At 47.3% G+C, this 23,350-nt stretch overlaps 2 protein-coding genes across 8 annotated transcripts in view; one reads left to right on the forward strand and one right to left on the reverse strand.

Moving 5' to 3' along the window:
• The window catches only part of LARP1 (La ribonucleoprotein 1, translational regulator), a 61,839-nt gene extending 57,709 nt beyond the window's left edge, over nucleotides 1-4,130 (forward strand). For all 7 annotated transcript variants that reach the window (XM_055559735.1, XM_055559729.1, XM_055559739.1 and 4 more), the window contains one exon: nucleotides 489-4,130. In XM_055559735.1, coding sequence (XP_055415710.1) covers nucleotides 489-692 — 204 coding nt within the window. In that variant the 3' untranslated portion in view covers nucleotides 693-4,130. The remainder of the gene's footprint in view (nucleotides 1-488) is intronic.
• Nucleotides 4,131-6,713: 2,583 nt separating this feature from the next.
• On the reverse strand, nucleotides 6,714-22,271 carry FAXDC2 (fatty acid hydroxylase domain containing 2). The gene is given in 8 exon segments (XM_055552215.1): nucleotides 6,714-6,870; nucleotides 7,623-7,797; nucleotides 8,392-8,427; nucleotides 8,430-8,494; nucleotides 13,669-13,795; nucleotides 19,514-19,617; nucleotides 19,749-19,840; nucleotides 22,224-22,271. Coding segments are annotated over 8 exon segments (804 nt in total).
• Nucleotides 22,272-23,350: the final 1,079 nt, after the last annotated feature.

Below are 23,350 nucleotides of genomic sequence, written 5' to 3' on the forward strand. Positions count from 1 at the left end.
CAGTCCCCGGGAGTCTCTTGGCCTTCTGAATGGAGGCATGTCAGTGTATTGCATGCCACGTTCCATGTACCATCTCCTGAGCAGCCCCCACTTCCCAGAAGGGGAGTGGAAAGATGTATGGATAAAGGCCTGGGCTTCAGTGCTGGATAGGCCTGTTTCAGATTTTGTCCTTACCAGTTAAAAGTTCTGGACCCCTTGGCAGCAAATTATTTTTCTGTGCTTCGCTGTCCTCATCTGTGAAATTAGATGGTCATGTCTACATCAAAGGGTGGTATAGACCCCATGAGTAAATGTGCGTAAATCAGCACAAGGTTTGGCATCTTGGCATGGAGATGTGCTTAATAAAACTAGTGACTAGTTTTTAGGGTTATAAACCTATTTATCATCTACACTGGGAGGTAGGAAGTAGGGGGTCTCTGAATAGCTCTGGCAAGGGAGGTGGTGTGGGTAGTGCTCCCTAATCACCTGTGACTCCCTCCTTGTTACAGCCCCCCATGGGTGAGGAGGGCAACCACAAGCGACACCCAGCGGCAGCAGGAGGTGGCAGCGGCGAGGGCAGGAAACGGTGCCCCTCCCAGTCTTCCAGCAGACCCACCACCAGCCAGCCCCCCACACCACCCACTGGCCAGCCCGTCCGGGAAGATGCCAAATGGACAAGCCAGCACTCGGATGCACAGACTTTGGGAAAGTGAAAAGCCCTTTAGCCCTGGGGTTTGGGGGGGAGAAGGGATGGAGGGAGTAGGTGAGCGTCTATGGGGGTGCCCAGTCCCAGGAGAGGGGACAGAGAAGGGACAGGTCTGTAGTCATTAGGATGGGCCTTCGTGCTGAGTAGCAATGTGTATACCATTTGGGCTATCAGAGGTACCCCTGGGCAGGAGCCTCCAAACACCCCCTTCCCTCTTCTCTCTCCATGACTCTTCTTCACATCCTAGCTTCTTCTAAGAGGGGGAGGGTAAGGGGGAAATTTTTATATATATATATCTATATATATATATATATATATATATCAAGTTTTAAATTATTGATAGTTCGTCTGGATTACCAAAATCACTCTGCAGCCCTGCCCGCGGCTGGTAGGCCGCAACCCTGGTCCCCATCCACAGCTGCCTCCTGCTCTCCCTCAAGCCAACTATGCAGCCCATGAAAAGGCCCTGTGGGCCCCATTGCCCAGCACTGTTTCATAGAAGGCTCTGGCAGCGTCCCTGGGCCCTACAAGCACCAGCCCCTGATTATCTGGGGCTTTGCCATCGCCATGTTCTCTCCCTGCTGTCCCCATTACACCCTTCTGCCATCTTCTGGGAGGAGGAAACCAAAGGATCTAGAAGTGGGGTGAGGGAAGGTTTCAGCCTCTCTCCATCCCCCTCTCCCCATGCCCCTTACTCCAGCCCAGAGAGACGCTGCTCATACCAGAAAAGACTATTGAAAGATGATTTATTTTATTTTTCTCTGACCTTTCCATCCTTGGGAAAATGAAAAGAAAAAAAAAGACAAAATCGACCATAAAAGACCAAAAAAAAACCATCAGAAAACCCCCACCTAATTCACAGAAAGTGATGTCTTTCCCCTACTCTTGGAATTTTTTTGTTTTGTTCTTGGAAATAGTATTTTTTTAAAAGTTGCCTTATTGTGGAGTGGGAATCTGAAATACCCAAATGCCTGTTTTCCTCCGTGGAGTCAACTTGAAGAGCTCCCACCTTCTCTGGATGTGCCTGGGCTGGATTGGTTAGAATCTGTCTCTTGACTGAGTTGCATGTACAGCACCTCCTGCCTCTAGGCAAGAGAGTTGGGAGTGGCTCAGATCAGAGCCATGCCCAATATATCCCCGCTGTTGCGTCATTTGAAGCTGACACCCTGTGTCCACACGCTGCTGCCACTGTCGTGTCGTCGCTCTGCTTGCTGTTCCTCTCACCAGGCTCCGTCCTGTCGTGACGCCCTTCATCCTACCTTGGAACCCCAAGGCCAAGTTTGCTTCAGATTGTTGGAGGACAGCACTGGCCTGGGTCTGGGACGCACTCTCCTCAGCTTGACCGTCTCCCCACCTCAGAGGGGAAAGGTGAACACTTGGCAGCCGAGGCTTGGAAACATTGCTTGCGTTCCCTCGATCAATCTCTGAGACCTCCAGGAGGCTTTGTCTCTTAAAAGGTGGAGAAAGATGCTGTTTTCTTCCCGTGGGCTGGGTGGGTTTCTCCATCTTGCATCACCCCTCTGCAAGCCATCCCTGCCCACCTTCCAGTTGACCCTGCCTAGGAACAAGTGATGAGGAGGCTTGAGGGCATGGGGAATCCTGCCAGTTGGAGAAGCCCCATGGCCGGAAGGTATATGTGGACATAGAGTATGCCTGTCTTCACTTCTCCAGCCACTGACTGCTTGTCTTGGGCTGTGGATGATTAGTGCAATGGCCGGTCTCCTGGCAGCTGCAGCTGGGGACGGTGACCCGTGACTGGCCTTCACAGACTGGGCTGGGGGCTGGGCGTGGGCATGACGACACACACCCTGGGGTGGTGTTGGTCATGCGCTCACACTCTCAGCCCTTTTCAACTGCTTCCTCCGTTGGGCCCTAAATTTGGGAGTAGGGGCCAGTATCTCAGGCTGGCAAGGGCTTGTCTTCTGTCTTGGGCACCTCATTGCTGTGTGACCCCCGCCCACCCCCAGTCTCTACCCTCCCAGTATGGGGAAGCCCATCTCCATTCCTGTGAGCCGGTTGTCTCGAAAGCTGAGATGAGTGTCTGGTCTGTGCTCTGACAGTGGAGTCTGAGGCCTCTCCCTGCCCAGCCCGGTGCCTGCCCCATGATGTACCACACACCGGACACCTGGACCCCCTCCTTCCCTTGACCGCCCCTTTCCTTCGGGTTACTCGGCCCTGTACTGTCTACAGCACCATAGTAACCTCAGTGTTTGTCCTCTGCTGGGTTTGGGGTCACAAGGAAGCCTTGGGGGTATGGGCTGTTCTCTAGAGTTTACTCCCAGGCCAGGGGCTGCCATCCTCTCCCTGATCCTCCCCACAGACACCCCAGAAAGAAGAAGCCCCTTTGGGGTGGGAGGTGAGGACTTCATCTCAATACAGGCTGGGGATGGGGGGGTGCTTTTTTTCTTCCTTTTTTTTTTTTTTTTTTTTTTTGTGACATGTTTGGAGTTAATGTTGCAAAGAGTAGTTTACATCTTCACTTTCTGAAGACACTTGAATTTAGGACCGATGTATCTGTGACAAGCATGCCAGGAGTGGCAAAGGACATCAGGGCTTGCCACTTCACACCCACCATCCTCCATGGGGATCCAAGATCTGAGACAGAAGCAACAGCCTGCCCCAATCCTTCCATTCATCCTGTACCTTTCCGAGATGGGTCCACGCCAACATGACCTTTGGGCCTCAAACATCAGAGGTCTGTGTACCTCAGCTCTGCTCAGGGGCAGGTTTCTCCAGCTGTCTCCTGAACCTGGGAGGAAAGGCACTCCGGGTAGAGAGGGGCTGCCCGACGCTGCCGCAGCCTGGACCCCTTGGGCTCAGAGCCCAGCGAGGAGCCCCCATGTCAAAGTTGTTAAGTTTTTGTTCTGTTCTATTGTAGTTCTTCTCTCCCCTTTCCTGGTGATTGATTTTACGAAAGAAAGCTGCTCAGAAAGCCCTGGCAGTGGGAGGAGGGGTAAAGAAGACAACTAGTTAGGGAGGGGGGCTGGTTTTTTGCCAAAAGCTTGGGTAGAGTGGTCTGGATCACCCTCCCGAATGGGACCCCCAAGTATCTCGTGTGTGAGGGTCCCAGGATTTGCCCCAGCCCCACCCTCTCCTTCAGCCACATTGATGGCAAAGGCAGAGAAGATCAGAACATACAGCCCATTCTGACTGGAGAGGAAAACTTGTCATCTGGCTTTGCGGAGAAGGTTCCACCTTATGCTCATAGTACATTATCTTTACCATGTGCTAGGATATCACATTTACAAGGAAAAAAAAATGTAAAATACTTGAATGAGCTTGTATTATAACATTAATATTATTAAGAGTATCTGCTTTTCAGGCTGAAGTGATTCATTCATTATTCTAGTCCTGCTTTAGTCGTTTGTAATTTGTGGTAATTATGCTTTTCTTTTTAATACAAAAAAAATGTATAAAAATAAAAACTTGAAAAGGCAAAAAAAAAGGCAGCCTGGCTGGTCTCCCATGAAGGGGTACGGCTATTGGATGTGTTGCGTAGAGCCTGGTTCACGTTCTGACCTCAAATCTGTGGGAACCTGCCCTCGCATGTGCACATGGAACCTCTCCAGGGCACTTTCCTGACAGTGTCTGAGGCTCCTGGCGTGCTCAGGTGCTTCCTCATTGGTCTGGAGAACTATGTATCTTGAGCTCATGTCTCTGCCTTGTGTCTGAGGGCAGGGGACCTATAGTCAGTGCCACAGACAAGAGTATTCCCCAGTCCAGTAGCTGGATTCCAGGATTTCATGCACTGGCTGTGGCTTGGCATTGTATCAGGACACAGCCAGGAACATAGAAGTTGCTGTGGTTCCTCGCTGAGCACACTTCCCTATGGACTGGAGAGGAGGAGCAGCACTCTGGCCCAACCGAATCCAGATCAGCCCCGGATAACGCCTGGGAAGGAAAGACGAGCACCCCCACGACGACTGGCCCCTAGGCTGCTGACCCATGAGGCTGGGCACCAGCAGTAGTGACCAGATGCCAGTCTGGCTGTAGTGTGTACTGACAAAACTAAAACTGGGCCTTATTCACTAATAGCTGTGAAGTGTCCTGGGCCTGGCACGTCAGCATCCCTTCACAAATGGTTTCCCAGACAGTTCACCTTGTGTCGGGAGAGCAGGGACTTTAACACCACCGATGGCCTGCAGGGGGCAGAGGAGTCCAGGAGACACCAGCCAGGGCTTCTGCAAGCCTCTCTGGAAGAGGAACCGCACTTCTGTCGCCTGCTGGGAACACAAGGAGGTTGGGGGGCTGGGAGGGCGGAGTGTTCCTTGTGCTGCTGTGACTCCCACGCCATGAGGTCATGATGCCAGAACAACTCAGAACAGAAGTATCCACTGCAGGTCAAAGGAGACCAGTTTATTTCTCATGCTTTCCTTTCACATTTTCTGGTGGGAAGGTTGAGACTTAAGCCTTTGATGGAACCTGTTTGGTAACCAGTCTGAGGGCCAGCCCAAACACCTGCCCAAGAAACAGGGTGAGATGTGAGGCCCTTCATCCCTCTGCGGCCTGACACTACCTCCAGGCTACAGACCTGAAAGGGAGGAAGACCTCCATTCTTCCTTTTTCTACACACTCCTCACTCTGGACCCTCGCTAAGTTCACTGAAAATGGGCTGTTCTCCAGTTGTCTATTTGTAGGATGGTTTGTGGGTGTGGGCCAGCAGCCGTGAGCACGCACAGCGCCGATGCTCCAGAAGCTGTATACCACCAGATAAAGGTGCCCGGTCCCAGGGAGGAGTTGGGGCCCAATCAGGCCCCAGGGGGTCGCTGCCTGGTAAGTTGGTTGGCCTCCTGGGCGGGTCCTCTGGGTCTGGCCCATAGAAAGAGGTCCTCTTTGATAGTCCTGCCTGAAGAGGCCTTCTCAGACATGGAAGTATTTCATAAAACTACAGCAGGTGGTTATTCTAGAGAGAGGAGAACTGAAAGTTCAGGAAAATACTGGACTTTGGGAACTGATAATGGTGGCCTTTCAAGTAGGAGTGGTCTTCACCTTGATCTTGGGAGCCACGGGGTTCTGGACAATGACTGCCCTGGGAACCCAGGGTGGTGGTGGCTTCCACCTGGGCAGCTCTGTGGTTTCATTGTAGACAGGTCTTATCAGAAAAGGCATTGCTGCTAAAATTATCCTGTGAAAAGGGTGCTGAAACAACTGGTTCATCATTTGGGTGGAAATGAGGATTTTATCCACTGTTCATATGTGTACTTGCTACCTTATTGGAGGAAGAGAGTGCTAGCCTTTTTGGTCCTTTATACAGGGGATACTAGGGTACCTCAGTTGGGTGTCCTCCAAGGTTAGCACTCTGACCCTTCCTTCTGTGCAGGGCCACAGGCTTTGGCCTTTGAGTCTGTGAGTGCTTGAAGGTATTAGGGTAACCTCTGAACCTCTTTATATTTCAGTTATCCTGGGAGAAGCTATGTGACTTTGTTTTTCTTTTCAGAGGAGTCTGAGGTCCAGTTGCAGTGGGCTGAGTTGAATAGGGCGTTTGTGTGTGTGTAATGGGATTGATTCCAGAACTGTTGCCAGGGTGTCCTAACCCTGTCCTGAGTAGGGTATGAGAGAGGCTTTAGGGGACAGGAAGGGACAAAGCAGCATCTGGTTCCCTCATCCCCTGGTGCCAGGAGCAAGGATGGCTGCAGGCACACAGCTCCCTGCCACCTTGTCATTCTGTATCCTGCCAGGGCCACCAAGGGATCATCTGGGGTGCCTGTCCCCTTCCATTGGAGAGGACCATTGGACTCCCCAGGAACCTTCTCCAGTAGCTTCTTCCCTCTGGCTGGCCTGCATTCCGGGAAGATGTATTTTTTCCTTCTGTGAATGCTTGGACCCATTGTGGATAACAGGAGCAGTTGGGGGAGCCCTAGTCTCTGTGGCTCTGCTTTTCCAGGAAGCTGATCTTCCCCTGCCCTCGTAGGGTCATCATCAGAGTGTGTGGCTGAAGGAGCAAGCTGTTAGATGTGAGTAGGAGTCCTCGGGCATAGCAGAGGACTGTCTGCTGAGGGGATGACCAGTGTGGAACTACAGCTGTTTCTTAGTCCATCATCTTCAGAGGATCAGGGATGCTCTCAGAGACTGGGGTGAAGCCCAGCAGGATCATGTGTCTCTTGTAGGCCTTGGTCTGCTTAAACACAGTGTCAGTCCCATGGAGGTAGTCCAGCATCCCCAGAGCCGCATAGCACTGGTCGACCCTGGAGGAGACAAGAGGGTGCTGCAGGCTGGTGTGCTCATGTCCATTTCACCTGTGCCCACCTGAGCCTTCCTGCCCCACACCTGTCCCCACCGTGCCCACCACCTGCTTCTGAGTCACCCGAGTGGGTGTGCACAGATTGCTAGGCCCCTCCAGAGTGAAAATCGATGCTTTTCCTTTGAAAAGCTCTCTGATTTGATGCACACAAGTCAGAACCTGGAGCAGAGCCTGCTTGTTGAGGTAGGTTCTAGAATCCATCAGATTCCCCTAGAACACTTACTAAATGCAGTTGCCAGGCCCTATTTCCCCAGAGGCTTTGATTCTGTGTATCTGAAGTGGAACCCCAGAGCCTGCATTTGAAAAAAGCATCTCAGGTGATTTCTGATGCAGGAGGGTCCTAGACCATACTGCTGAGACTGGAGGCTTTCAGAAAGCACACAGCTCCCCTTGAATTACCTGCAGGAATTGTATGCATACATGCATTTTTCTGGTAGTGCCCATAGCTTACGCTATACACTCAAAGGGGGCCAGGTGTAAATGGAGCTTAAACAGTGGCAAGGAAGACCCAGTGTCAGAACCAAAATGGCAAGGTGATCTGGGTCCCACGGGGGTGGTTATTGCGCTGACCTCAGATGCCTCTCCCTCCACTAGACCCACATTTACACTGAGACACCAGTGTCTGCTGTCAGGAGCTCCAGGAATAAAGGTGAGTGTTAACTGCCCAGAGACCCAAAGTGGGGAGAGGTGCCTTACTTTTGATGGTAGTCATGGAATTCAGGTGAAGGCAGGAAAGGTAGGTGGTAGCCACAGTGGGAGATCATGGTGAAGATGAAGGCCAAGGAAATCCACATGGTGATGGAGGACAAGTGGGAGCCCATTACTATTGGACCCAGTATTGCCAGCAGCATGTTGATGTGCAAGGAGAGAGCTGTCTGAAGTGGGGCCTGAGGGGAGGAAGGGAACCAAGGTGGATGTCCCCTTCCCCCAGAGTGGTACCAGGAAGACTTGCTGACTCAGATCTGGGGAAGATGAATGAATTTCTGGACCTTAATTTACTGTAGTCCTTCAGCTTTCCTGGTGCCTCAGACCATAAAGAATCCGCCTGCAAAGCAGGAGACCTAGGGTTGATGCCTGGGTTGGGAAGATCTGGAGAAGGGAATTCCATGGACAAAGGAGCCTGGCAGGCTACAATCCATGGGGTCGCAAAGAGCTGGACACAACTGAGCGAATTTCAAGCAACTTTCAAGTTTTTTAGCTTGAAACCTAGGACAAGGTATTAACTGCTTGAACCTCAACTTCCTCATTATCAGAATGGTTGTTTCTAAATGCTTGTAGGGAGGACTAAATGAGATAACTCACATTAGGCATCTGGCTTTTCCTTGGATATGCCAGCATAAATGGTAGCTGTGGAAGGGGCAGAAGAAAGAAACTCCCAGTGCGGTCCCATTTTGTGCAGGAGACCTTAGCTTAAGGAAGGGGATTGGGGCCCTCTGCCCTCTCCTCTGGGGAAGCCAAGCTCTACTCACCACATGTTCAATAGGGTGGACAGATAGGTTGGAGCAATGGGTACTGTCCACTCATGTTTCTTATGGATTTTCTTATAGAGTTTTGGGTGGTGAAGGAGTCTAGAAAGATAGTTACCAGTTCATAATTTGCCAGCCTCCCTCTCCCCATCCCTGATCAGAACTTGAGAAAGCAAAGGTAAAAACGGGTTACATACAAGGAGCAAAGTTGAAAACACACTGAATTGGCACCCAGACAGACCTGCCTTTGAGTTTTTGTGGTGCATAATTTGGGGAGGGTGACGTAGCCTGTCTCTGCCTCAGTTGTATGAGCTGCAAAGTGGGTGATGGCCAGAAAAGATTCCATAGGGGAGTGAATGGGAAACTGCCCTGCCACAGGCATAAATGGGAGTTCCAGACACTCCTGGGTTGTCGTGGGTTGTCAGCTATGGAGCACAGAGTGGTCTTCCTGTTACCTAGATAACAAGAGGCTTTCCAGACCAGGTGGTGATGTCCCATCCCCACAACTCCAAGGAGGCCTTGTTTCCTGGGTGCTAGGAGTAATGTCTGGCTGGAGCTGGCAGCCCCCGAGTGCGGACCAGCTCAGGGGGGAGCCACCTGGTCATGCCCTGCTTTTGGAAAGTCCCCTCCCCCAGCCTGAGTATCTGTCTGAACTTGCCTGCTGCTTCCTCCTTCTACAACTTCCACCACTGTCCTCCCCATTTCTCTCCCAGGCCCAACCCCATGTATTCACACAGGCACCTTGGGGAGCGTGGAGAAGGCGGTCAGCCTGACTCCTTCTTCAGCCTTTTGGCCCCTGGTCATCCAGGGAGGCTTGACCAAGGTCAGGTGCAGAGATCGAGGTGATGGGCCTCCTCATGTGGTCTAGCCTCGCTTCACCAGGCCCAAGTGAAGAAGGATTTGAGTCAGAGAGCTGCAATCTGGCCTCTTGACCAACTTGTGTAAGTGGGTCTTCCTGGTGTTCAGGGTGGTAGTCACCCTCAGTGACAGGATGTCACCCTCAGTGACCTCGGCTCAGGATGGGGGCCTGCCTGAGCGTTCTCCCAGGTCACTGTGGAGAGCTGGCCCCACATGCTCACACCCCATTGGGCCTCCATGCTGCAGCCAATCTTTCCTTGGGGACCAGTCACCCCCTTTCCTTTCATGCAATCTAGTCTCACTGCCTCAGGCTCCAGTAAAGGAGCCAGGGAGCTGCTATCTGGCCTCTTGACCAACTTGTTGGTCAAGGAATGGCCAGGGAATGGCCCCATGACCACAGGTCACTTGCTGGTCCTAATGAACTGGTTTGGAGGTGTCAGAAAGGATTTCTTTTTGAGAAATTTCTGCAATCTGGAGGTGTATTGCCCCAAGGCAAGGCCAGGTTCAGTGTGGTCCTTATACTTCAGGCCTGGCTCTCTGGCTTCTCCAAGCTCTGTGTGTATTGAGGGACCAGAATTCAGTCTCTAAACCTTCAGTTCATCCCATGGCAAAGCCAAGTCTGGCCAGACTCATTTCAGACTACCTATAGAGGAAGTAAAACACCTCTTCTGGCAACCTCGACCAAAAGGAGAGTGTGATGTATGATCACTCATTCATTCAAATGATATTTATTGAGTACTTTCTACGTTCCTGGCAGTGTTTTGTGTGCTGGGAAGAAAACAGTGAACAAAACAAATTCCTGCCCTCACTCAACTTATATGCTTACCATTTTAAATAGAATGATCAGGGTAAACTTCATTGATGGTGAGATTTGAACAAATGATGAAGAGGAAACGTTTATGGAGGGGGAGTGTGTTCGGGTAAAGGGAAGAGCTGGTAGAAGGCTCTAAGGCGGCACACTCCTGGCATCTTTGGCTGGACAGGAGTGAGCAGTGGGTTGAGGAGTGTGGAAGGTGAGGTCAAGAGGTGGAGGGGAGCCAGTGCATAAGGGCCCCTGAAGCCACACTAAGGACTTGGACTTTTACTCCAAGAGAAGTAGATGTCATCCTGAGGTTGTGAGCCGAGAAGTGACAGCATGTACAGAGTTACTCTGGCTGCTGTGTTGGGAATAGACAGTAGAAGACCAAGAACAGAAATGGGGAGGCTAATTAGAATTGCAAAAATATACACATGAGAGGACGGTGGTGCAGACCAGGGAGGTGGCAATGGAGGTGGTGAGAAGTGGTTGGATTCTGGAGGTTTCCTGATAGACTGGATGTGGAGTGTGAGGGAAAGAACATTCTCAAGAGTGACTCCAAGGCTTTGGGTGTGAGAAGCTGCCCAACTCAGATAGGGGAGGCTGTAGGGAGCAAAGACTTTGGAGGGAGCAGAAGTTCAGAAATGATCTGTAGATCATGTGGGATTGGAGATGTCTATGAGGCAGGTGGATATTTGATCCTGGATCAGGAGAGAGTCTGGGTTTGAGAGATAAATGTGTGTGAGCTGTCAGAGTTTAGGTGCTATTTAAAATCATGACACTGAAGAGATGAGGACAGAGAAGGAGAGCAAGGCTGAGCCCTGGGTGTCAACATTAAGAGGCTGGGCAGATTAGGCTGAGGTGGAACCAGAAAGCAGACTGAGAAGGGGTTAGCTATGAGGCTGGAGGACAGAGCAGGGCCTTGGGAGCCAGTATAAGAAGCTGCAACAGGGTGGCAACGAGCAACTGTGGAAACAGTCCTATTAGGGCTAATGAGACAAGCCTGTGACAGGGACACTGGCCACCTGTACATTTCTGAAGGAGCCATGGAGGTTAAGGCCTGATGGGAGGAAGTTTCTGGCTAGAGTAGGTGAGACAATAGTTTTGTGTTTATTTGTACGAGGTACAGGCTGAAGGATTTAGAGTTTTATGATGTCTTACTTTCAAACCAAAAAATTACAGATACATAGATATTTATATTTTTATATATAGCAAAAGCACACATTTTAAACTGTTTAAGATTGGTGAATCTAGGTGGTGGGTAAATGAGTGATCAGGGTACTACCTTTTCACCTTCTGTATATGTGTTTTCCATTCTTCATAGTGTGAAATGATGGGGAATAAGAGTAGACAGAGGAACTGGAAACTGTAGAGACAACTCTGCAAAGAGGACCAAAAATATGAGTGGGAGTGTGTATGGGAGAGGGAGGTAAAAGTTTTGAGTTTGGTTTGGTTTTTAAGCTGGGATAAATTATAGCAGGTTTGTGATAAAGCAGAGAGTAAGAGAGCATACGCTAATAAAGTAATGCTCAAAATTCTCCAAGCCAGCAATACGTGATCTGTGAACTTCCAGATGTTCAAACTGGTTTTACAAAAGGCAGAGGAACCAGAGATCAAATTGCCAACATCTGCTGGATCGTCGAAAAAGCAAGAGAGTTCCAGAAAAACATCTATTTCTGCTTTATTGACTATGCCAAAGGCTTTGACTGTGTGGATCACAAGAAACTGTGGAAAATTCTGAAAGAGATGGGAATACCAGACCACCTGACCTGCCTCTTGAGAAATCTGTATGCAAGTCAGGAAGCAACAGTTAGAACTGGACATGGAACAACAGACTGGTTCCAAATAGGAAAAGGAGTACGTCAAGGCTGTGTATTGTCACCCTGCTTATTTAACTTCTATGCAGAGTACATCATGAGAAATGCTGGGCTGGATGAACCACAGCTGGAATCAAGATTGTTGGGAGAAATATCAATAACCTCAGATATGCAGATGACACCACCCTTATGGCAGAAAGTGAAGAACTAAAGAGCCTCTTGATGAAAGTGAAAGAGGAGAGTGAAAAAGTTGGCTTAAAGCTCAACATTCAGAAAACGAAGATCATGGCATCCGGTCTCATCACTTCATGGCAAATAGATGGGGAGACAGTAGTTGGCTTTATTTTTCTGGGCTCCAAAATCACTGCAGATGGTGATTGCAGCCATGAAATTAAAAGACGCTTACTCCTTGGAAAGTTACAACCAACCTAGACAGCATATTAAAAAGCAGAGACAGTAGTTTGCCTACAAAGGTCCGTCAAGTCAAGGCTATGGTTTTTTCAGTAGTCATGTATGGATGTGAGAGTTGGACTATAAAGAAAGCTGAGTCCTGAAGAATTGATGCTTTTGAACTGTGGTGTTGGAGAAGACTCTTGAGAGTCCCTTGGACTGCAAGGAGATCCAATCAGTCCATCCTAAAGGAGATCAGTCCTGGATGTTCATTGGAAGGACTGATGCTGAAGCTGAAACTCCAGTACTTTGGCCACCTGATGCAAAGAGCTGACTCACTTGAAAAGACCCTGATGCTGGGAAAGATTGAGGGCAGGAGAAGAAGGGGACGACAGAGGATGAGATGGTTGGATGGCATCACCGACTGAATGGACATGAGTTTGGGTAAACTCTGGGGGTTGGTGATGGACAGGGAAGCCTGGCCTGCTGCAGCTCATGGGGTCGCAAAGAGTCGGACATGACTGAGCAACTAAACTGAATTGAACTGAAGAGAGCAGGAGAGGAAAAATTAAAAGAATGCAAGAAAGAGAAAGAAGAATTGCTGGAGTAAACAAGAGGTGGTGGCTGCAGTGTGCAGATGGTAGAGGAACAGCTGGAGGAGGAACAAGGAGAGACTACATGCTGCCTCAGGTGGACAGGGAGAGCTCGCGTGCAGTTGCTCCCCGCAGGCTACAGTGGTGCGAGGCTGTGAAGGGTCTCTTCTACTTGAAGGCAAAGCCATAATCTGGGAGGATGTGTTGAGGATTTGAAGGAGGAGGAGAAGCATTAACTAGCTATCCTGTCCAGAAGAGAGGGAGGGTAAGCAGAGCATGGACTGGTCTTATAAAATCTGGTAGCTCTGTTCAATTGGTTGAATGAAATAATCGGGAAGGAGTCCCTGCTTAAAAAACAACCACCACGCACACAGACAGAATTAATGATGGTGGGGTTATCCATTGTTTCAGCAGCTGTGTCCTTCCCAAACAAGGCCAACTGATATCTGTCAGTGTCGGCCATTGCTGTCCCTGATCCTGTGGGTAAGGGGAGACCTGACTGACTTCTTTGGGGCTTGGTCAGTGCTGGGCTGAGACAGTCATTTCTGTTCCTAAAATGCTGACCCAGGTGTCAAGGGCCAGAACAGGCAGGTGGAGAGCCAAGTCTAGGGGTCAGGAGACCAGACATGAGTCTTGACTGGCTGGCTCTGAGATTTGAGACATATTATGTACTCCCTTTAAGCTTCTAATCTGGGGGAGCCTTTTACATAAGCGCTGGGCTCGCACTGTCCATGCTCTGTCCAGGGCTGGCTAGCAGAGTTTGGAGGTCGCAGCTTCAGCCCCTGCTCTCTGTGCTCCAGCCTGCAGAAGCTGCAGCAACACCTAACACAGTCATTGCTGTCGATATGAATTCGGTAGCGGGAGATGAAGTTAGGCTTTCCAGTCACGTCCACCACCAGGAGAAGTCCACTGAAGGTCCGGTAGACCAGAAGAGGCACTTGGGTGACACCTAAAGTTAGGAAGCAGAAGGAAAACATAGGGCAACTTCAGGAACTGGCAGGGTAAGTATTCCCTGAACGCACGCTTGGTGGTTTCTGAGGTTACACTGTGGGCAGGCCCAGGGCTGGGGCCCTGCTTTTAGTCTTCAGGGGACAAGCCTGCTCTGGAAACTGGCATGGGTCACTTAAGGAGTGTCTCTATTTCTTTCCTTAGCTGTAGTACGGGGGCAATAGACTTCGTGGTGGTTTGAGACAGAACAGCAAAATATTATAAGATGTGTGATGCACTCCACATAGAAATGACTTTAGGTTGACTTTTGGCTATCTGCCCTCTGAGCCTGAAGAATAGCCGAGGAAGGGAGGAGCAGGGGGAGACCAGTTCAGCTCATGACGGGCAGTCAGGTCACCCAGTCCTCATGAGCCTATGATGCCATGAGCAGAGGGAGCTCAGGTGTCCAGTGGGTGTTTCCCAAAGTGGAAAACCCACCTCTGAGGGGCTCCTTGGTTAAACAATCTTCACACCCTGCCCTCTTAAAGAGTCAGGGTCCAGACCAGTGTGGTAACAGCTCTGATAATTCCTGTTTGACTTTCTTAAACTCAGCCTTTCCCAGGCTTTTCTGTATCCAGTACTGTTTTCTCAGATAGCTCAGAAGAGGATGGCCATATGTCCCTGTCTGCCCAGAACAGTTTCAATTTACATCTATGATTCCAGCATCATTCTTAATAACCCCTCCTTCACTCTCACACATGGCCCATTTGGATGATACCTGGTATGGTCTCCCCCCAACCTCATTAACCTCCTACAGAAATGCTGTTGTCCTGCAGGATGTTTTAGAAAACGCCGATCAACACAAATTTAGATAGAGTTCTTGGTCCGCATCCCACTTTTCCATGAAGTCACTCCAAATACCTCTGATCTCCTCCAGCGAACAAATTAGCACTTTATCCACCCCAAGTGGCAGTTATCCAGGTGACATCACAGTGTTACCTAACTCTTGTGCTATTAACTGTATTTTTCCTTGATTTGCTGCCTCCTCTACTTTCAGTATCCCAAGGAGCAAGGGTGTTTTTCTCTGTTCTCTGTCTCTTCCTTCCATCCTCCTTTAGTAGCCTTGTTGCTCCATCAGGCACCATGGCTTGTGCCAGTTGATACCTGGAAAGTATTTGGCTAACACAATGGGGAAATGTGACTGGCATAAAGGTCCTCAGGGCAGTTTGGCCCTTAGGCCTAGTGGGCCGTCCATTGAGGTGCCTGCCTACCTGTTCATCCAAGGGCTCCTTGAGGAATACAGAGTGAAAATCGCAAGAGGTGTCTTGAGCATTTTTTTCAGCTCTAACTTGTCAAATTGCAAATATTTTTTCTGTCTTGTATTTGCTTATCACTACCTATCACAGATGATAGGTAGTTTCCCCATCATTGTAACAGAAACATAAAATGTTTTCCCACCACTCTCCCCATGTACATTTGAAATTTGCGTTGTTTTTTTCAGTGAGTCCTTAAGATTCCGTTAACCCATCATGTTTAATATTTAGCCCATTTTCAGTTTTCTTTCTGAAGAAAACAGTCTTCAGAAACATGAAACATTTTATTTATCTCTACATTTGCTTTGTGAAACTGACACATTTTTATCTCCCCTTCTAGGCTGTGACATAGTTTTGGTTGAGGTTTGTTTTGTAGTCCTTTTCTTCCAGTCAGACTGTGACATGATTTGAATCGGGTAGCTAGAGTATGTTAATACTTAATCTTAAATTTCTCTATATCCTACTTATGAGTTTGGCACCAAGTCACTTAATAAGTACTGTTTGATTGAATGCATGTATAATTGAGGACAGTCACTATTGTAGGTAATGCTTTATAGATATCTATCTTAAAATAGCTTTTTCTTCTACTCTGTTTCCCTAGGACTCTTTAGAGCCACTGGCACTGTCAGTAAGTATTTGCTGATTGAACACATGCTGTCAGGCCCCAAGAGCTAGGTTGCATCAGCCCCAAGGACATAGCCTCACATGAGACACAGCAGCCCTCTGTACTTGTGAACCTGACGTCTGGAAGCTGGAGTACTGCTCTCACATGCTTTTGTTTACACATAAACTTTTTTTTAAAATTTTTCTATTTTTGTGCATGTGGGAGATGTCTCAAGATCTTTTTTTTTGTAATTTATTTTTAATTGAAGGATAATTGCTTTACAGTATTGTGTTGTTTTCTGCCAAACATCACCATGAATCAGTCAGAGGTTTACCTATGTTCCTTCCTTCCTGAACCTCCCTCCTCCCCTCCTCCCCATCCCGCACCTCTTGCAAGTTACAGAGCTGTGGTTTGAGTTCCCTGAGTAATACAGCAAATTCCCATTGGTATCTATTTCACAAATGGTAATGTATGTTCACATGTTACTCACTCCATACATCCTACCCTCTCCTTCCTGCCCACTTTCATGTGCGTAAGTCTGTGCTCTTTGTTTTTGTGTCCTCTGCTACCCTGCAAATAATTTATTTCATCAGTACCATCTTTCCGGATCCCATATATATGCATTAGTATACAATATTTATTTTTCTCTTTCTGACTTACTTCACTCTGTATAATAGGCTCTAGGATCATCCACTTCACTAGAACTGACTCAAATGTGTTCCTTATTATGGCTGAGTAAATAGATGGGGCGGAGAAGGCGATGGCACCCCACTCCAGTACTCTTGCCTGGAAAATCTCATGGACGGAGGAGCCTGGTAGGCTGCAGTCCATGGGGTCGCTAAGAGTCGGACACAACTGAGCGACTTCACTTTCACTTTTCACTTTCATGCATTGGAGAAGGAAATGGCAACCCACTCCAGTGTTCTTGCCTGGAGAATCCCGGGGACGGCAGAGCCTGGTGGGCTGCCGTCTATGGGGTCACACACAGTCGGACACGACTGAAGTGACTCAGCAGCAAATAGATGGGGAAACAGTGGAAATGGTGTCAGACTTTATTTTTTGGGGCTCCAAAATCACTGCAGATGGTGACTGCAGCCATGAAATTAAAAGAAGCTTACTCCTTGGAAGGAAAGTTATGTCCAACCTAGATAGCATATTCAAAAGCAGAGACATTACTTTGCCAACAAAGGTCCGTCTAGTCAAGGCTATGGTTTTTCCTGTGGTCATGTATGGATGTGAGAGTTGGACTGTGAAGAAGAATTGATGCTTTTGAACTGTGGTGTTGGAGAAGACTCTTGAGAGTCCCTTGGACTGCAAGGAGACCCAACCAGTCCATTCTGAAGGAGATCGGCCCTGGGATTTCTTTGGAAGGAATGATGCTAAAGCTGAAACTCCAGTACTTTGGCCACCTCATGCGAAGAGTTGACTCATTGGAAAAGACTCTGATGCTGGGAGGGATTGGGGGCAGGAGGAGAAGGGGACGACAGAGGATGAGATGACTGGATGGCATCACTGACTCAATGGACGTGAGTTTGAGTGAACTCCGGGAGTTTGTGATGGACAGGGAGGCCTGGCGTGCTGCGATTCATGGGGTCGCAAAGAGTCGGACACAACTGAGCAACTGAACTGAATTGAACATCCCATTGTATATAATCACCACACCTTCCTTATCCATTCATCTGTCAATGGACACTAGATTGCTTCCATGTTATAGGTATTATAAACAGTGGTGCAATGAACATTGGTGTACATGTGTCTTTTAAGTTTTCGTCTCCTCAGGGTATATGCCTAGTAGTGGGATTGCTGGGTCATATGGATGGTTTTATTCCTACTGTTTTAAGGAATCTTCATACTGTTTTCCATAGTGGCTGTATCAATTTACATTTCCACCAACAGTACAAGAGGGTTCCCTTTTCTCCACACCTTCTCCAGCGTTTATTATTTGTAGATTTTTTTAAGGTCCATAATTTTTTATTTTTTTATATTTTCATTCATCTTCCCTCTTTATTGAATTTTGATCATCTTTTTTTTTGGATGATGATGGTCATTCTGACCAGTGTGAGGTGATATCTCACTGTGGTTTTGATTTGCAGTTCCCTAATAATAAGCAATGTTGAGCGTCTTTTCCTGTGTTTGTTAGCCATCTGCATGTCTTCTTGGGGAAATGTCTGTTTAGGTCTGTTGTCCACTTTTTGACTGGGTTGTTTGTCTTTCTGGTATTGACTTGTATGAGCTGCCTGTATATTTTGGAAATTAATCTTTTGTCAGTTGTTTCATTTACTATTATTTTCTCCCATTCTGAGGGTTGTCTTTTCACCTTGTTTATAGTTTCCTTTGCTATGCAAAAGCTTTTAAATTTAATTAGGCCCCACTTGTTTATTTTTGTTTTTATTTCCATTACTCTAGGAGGTGGGTCATAGAGGATTTTGCTGTGATTTATGTCATAGGGTGTTCTGCCTATGCTTTCCTCTAAGAGTTTTATAGTTTCTGGTCTTACAGTTAGGTCTTTAATCCATTTTTAATTTATCTTTGTGTATGGTGTCATTCTTTTACACATAGCTGTCTAGTTTTTCTAGCAGCACTTATTAAAGAGACTATCTTTGCCCCATTGTATATTCTTGCTTCCTTTGTCAAAAATAAGCTACCTGTAGGTGCATGGGTTTATTTCTGGATATATTTATTTCATGGGTATATTTATTTATATCCTGTTCCATTGGCCTATATTTCTGTTTTTGTGCCAGTACCATACTATCTCAATGACTGTAGTTTCGTAGTATAGTCTGAAGTCAGGAAGGTTGATTTCACCAGCTCCATTCTTCTTTCTCAAAATTGCTTTGGCTATTCAGGGTCTTTTGTTTTCATATGAATTGTGAGACTTTTTTATTCTAGTTTTGTGGAAAATGCCATTGGTAATTTGATAGGGATCACATAGAATCTGTAAATTACATTTGGTAGTAGAGTCATTTTCACAATATTGATTCTTCCTACCTAGGAACATGGAATATCTCTTCATATGTTTATATTGTCTTTGGTTTCTTTCATCAGTGTCTTATAGTTTTCTGAATACAGCTCTTTTGTCTTTTTGTGTGGGGTTCCCTGGTGGCTCAGAAGGTAAAGAATCTGCCTGCAAAGCAGGAGACCTGGATTCAATCCTTGGGGTTGGAAGATCCCCTGGAGAAGGAAATGGCAACCCACTCCAGTAATGCCTGGAGAATTCCATGGACAGAGGAGCCTGGTAGGCTACAGTCCATGTGATCATAAAGAGTCAGACACGACTGAACGACTTAGGTAGGTTGATTCCTAGGTATTTTTTATTCTTTTCGTTGCAGTGTGAATGGGATTGATTCCTTAATTTCTCTTTCTGATTTTTCATTGTTAATATATACGAATACAAGAGATTTCTGAGTATTGATTTTTATATCCTGCAACTTTGCTAAATTCACTGATTAGCTCTAGTAATTTTCTGATAGAATCTTTAGGGTTTTCTGTGTATAGTATCATGTCATCTGCAAACAATGAGAGTTTTACTTTTTTCCAATCTGGATTCCTTTTATTTCTTTTTAAATTGTTTTTTATTCCTTTTATTTCTTTTTCCTCTCTGTTTGACATAGCTAGGGGGATGTCTCAAGTTCTTTTTTTTCAAGTTCCTTAAACATCCACTCAAGATTGCCCACAAATTTAGTACTCTTTGGGATTACCACTGTCTTTAGGTCCTCTTTCCTTAGAGTAATAAACTGAGAGGTCTCAGAGTAGAGAACAAAACAAACAGAATTAAGCTATAACCCGTACCCAAACCCTAAGGGCTGGTGTCTGGGAATCTTACCTAGAATGTAGAGGAGCCACTCCTTCCCTTCAAATGTAGACAGCAGCCTCTCCCACTGGGCTTGCCAAAAGTAGCAGGAAGCACCCCAAAATCTCTGAAGATACCTTGAAAGAAAACTCATTCATGTTTCTGCTTGAAGACTGGTGGGTGGACAGCTCCTGAATCCATGCTTTGCCCGCAGACCTCCACCACAAGGCCCCCAGATCCTGAATTAGAGCCGGCCGAGCAGACTTACCCTATGATGCAGTTCTAGTGGACCATCAACAAGAGAAGGCTGGAGCCCAGGATGAAAGCCGTCCCCCTCATGGAGCCCCAGATGTGTCCCTCCTAGGGGACGACAAGAAAATGTCAGGCCCTAACCAGACTCCTGCCTTCCCAGGCGGCTCACTGCTGAAGCCTGGCAGGAGTGATGGGCCATCAAGTTCTCAGTCATGCCAGCATGGCACGTCTGCTGACCTTTCCCAGCTTCCACAGGAGACTCTTCCTTGTCAAGAGCTCTCAGGCTTGTGCGGAGGTGAGCATGAAAGTTAGAGCTTAAGGGTGGAGGGAAGGAAGAGTGCACACCTGCCCCAGAGAATCTAGCAGGCAGTTTTGTCACCTAGATAATGACAGATGAGCCTTCCAAGAGCCATGGGATTTCATGACCAGTCCTCATGTTGAACAGAGATGCAGATTTTCTATACATGGCAATCACCTGGGAGCTTTTAAAAAATCTCAATATGCAGTCTCCTTCCCAGATCAGTTACATAAGAGTCTCTGGGGTGGAGCATGGGCTGCCCTGTTTTTAAAGCTCCCCATTGAAATCCAGAGGGCAGCAAGGCTGGGACGGCCATCACAGAGGGATCTGCAGGATCTTTGATGAGGCAATGGGGACTTCACTGTGTTCCCCAGCCAGGCCTGCTTTCCAGTGCCCATCACTCTTTTGTCCTTGAAGAAAAGAGTAAACAAACACATTTTCTGACTTGTAAGAAGTCCTCTGCCTCCCATAGACATAAGCCTGGGCTGCCAGCTTATGTCTGAGGCTGATAAGAGGCTCCCTGGGGAAAGAATAGGCACTGGCCATCACTGGGTGGTCCTGACATGTTCTCCAGAAGCCTAAAACATCAAAGGTAGCAACCCTGATGGTAAAACAGGAAGGTCCAGTCTTGTAGAAGGAAATCCCTGGTGTGTCACCAGTTTCCACAGTACATTGCACAGGGATGACAGATGTCCATTACAGTTTATGTATATAAGCCTGGATGGAGTCTGCTCATGTTCCTTCAAGGGAGAGAACGAGAAGTGGTGGTCCCTACAGGTGTGTGCAGTTAGTGAACATCCTTGTACTGGAAGCTGATCTAATAGGATGCCATGTCTTAACCCAGACTTTGGAGATTTGGAGGAGTGTTTCTTTTTTTTTTTTTTTTAATACTTATTTATTTGGCTGCTTTGTGGAATGCAGGATCTTACTCTTAGTTGTGGCGTGTGATCTCTTAGTTGCAACATGTGGGATCTAGTTCTCTGACCAGGGAAGGAACTTGGGCCCCCTGCATGGCAAGTGTGGAGTCTTGGCCAACTGGACCACCAGGGATGTCCCCTAGTAGACTGTTTTGATGGACCCATTCAGAGCAACCTGAATCTGCATTGACTCTTCTTCTCTGATTATCCCTTCACACTTTCAATCAGAAGAAGTTTGTAAGTCATTTTCTAGGGCCAGTGAAATGTTTTTCAATGCCTACTACTCTTTGGGGTCCTGAGTTATGAAAAATGACCTCCTTTTCTTCTTTCTTTCTTGATCTCTCTCTCTCTTTTTCTGTCTCTGCCATTATGGGTTGGATCACCAGGACCACAGAAACTTGTTCTTTTACATAGGCTGTTTAAAGGTCACCCCCAAACTTGCCAGTCAGTTCATCTTGGGCTTTTGCAATTACTCCATTTTTAGGATTCAAAGGACCCTTTTCATGAGCTTTTCCAGATGGCCTAAGAATCTTCCCTTTGAGTTTAGTCAAATTTAAAACCTCATTTTCATGAGTAAGACTAGCTGTGTTTTCATGGATCATGGTGTTTTCTGTCTCTTGAAGCCCAAAGTGCCAGGAACATATACAGGACAAAGGTCTCTGTGAAGGGCAGGTGCATACAGATCAGACATTATTGGGATCTGCTGCAGCTTGTTCCCCAACACCCCCCGCCCCAGACCAGAGTGGACCTCCCTCGTCCCCAGAGCAGATGTAGAAGGGGTGGTTCCAAAAGCCTGAGCCTGGGGCATTCTAAGGGCCAGGAGACCTTGGTGGGACAGCTGTGGGGCTCTTCAGTGCCCTACATGCAGGCAAAGGGGCTTGAGTGATAAGGAGGCAGCTTGGAGTCCAGTGATTCTGCTCAGCTACTGAGGGGAGCACTTCACTAACATGTCAGCTACCCCAGCATCCTGTCGGTTACGCTACAAGCACAGGCATGGACAGGAGCACTGGCTGCATGCTTACCACTTTTATGGGTTAAAGTGAAGTGAAGCCGCTTAGTTGTGTCTGACTCTTTGCGACCCATGGACTGTAGCCTGCTGGGATCCTCTGTCCATGGATTTCTCCAGGCAAGAATACTGGAGTAGGTAGCCATTCCCATCTCCAAAGGATCTACCTGATCCAGGGACTGAACCTGGGTCTCTTGCATTGCAGGGAGATTCTTTACCATCTGAACATTCAGGAAAGCTCAGTTTGGTGGGTAGAGGACTCATATTTACCTGGTTTGAATTCTCATTGTGTAGCGTACGTCCAGCCTCTTCTTTCATCTGGAATAAGAAAGTGCAGGTGAGCCTAGGTGTCATCTTCACATGCAACCAGCTAAGTAAGTAATAGCGAATGTCATGGTGAATGGCCAGCAATGATTTTTTATGCTGGCTACTCATTAGAATCACTCAAGAGTTACCAAAAAAAAAAAAAAAAAAAAAACCCCAAAAAACAAATCACACCAAATCTCCCCTGGGATGAGACAAAATGATTCTAAAATTTACATGGAGATCTTTAAGTGCAAACTCAATTGGGCCTTAGGAAGCATCACTATGAACAAAGCTAGTGAACTATTTCAAATCCTAAAAGATGCTGCTGTTAAAATGCTGAACTCAATATGCCAGCAAGGTTGGAAAATCAGCAGTGGCCACAGGACTGGAAAAGATCAGTTTTCATTCGAATCCCAAGGAAAGGCAGTGCCAAAGAATGCTCAAACTACCTCACAATTGCACTCATTTCACATGCTAGCAAAGTAATGCTCAAAATACTCCAAGCTAGGCTTCAACAGTATGTGAACCGAGAACTTCCAGATGTTTAACCTGGATTTAGAAAAGGCAAAGGAATCACAGATCAAATTGCCAAATATCTGCTGGATCATAGGAAAAGCAAGAGAATTCTAGAAAAGCACCTACTTCTGCCTCATTGACTATGTTAAAGCCTTTGACTATGTGGATCACAACTGTGGAAAATTCTTAAAGAGATGGGAATACCAGACCACATTAATTGTCACCTGAGAAATCTGTATGCGGGTCTAGAAGCAACGGTTAGAACTGGACATGGAACAACAGACTTGTTCCAAACTGGGAAAGGAGTATGTCAAGGCTGTATATTGTCACCCTGCTTATTTAACTTCTATGCAGAGTACATCATGAGAAATGCTGGGCTGGATGAAGCACAAGCTGGAATCAAGATTGCCAGGAGAAATATCAATAACCTCAGATATGCAGATGACACTACCCTTATGGCAGAAAGTGAAGGAGAACTAAAGAGCCTCTTGATGAAAGTGAAAGAGGAGAGTTAAAAAGTTGGCTTAAAGCTCAACATTGAAAAAACTAAGATCATGGCATCTGGTCCCATCACT

This window comes from Bubalus kerabau, chromosome 1, assembly GCF_029407905.1.
Source record: "Bubalus kerabau isolate K-KA32 ecotype Philippines breed swamp buffalo chromosome 1, PCC_UOA_SB_1v2, whole genome shotgun sequence".
In the NCBI taxonomy this organism is placed as follows: Eukaryota; Metazoa; Chordata; class Mammalia; order Artiodactyla; family Bovidae; genus Bubalus; species Bubalus kerabau.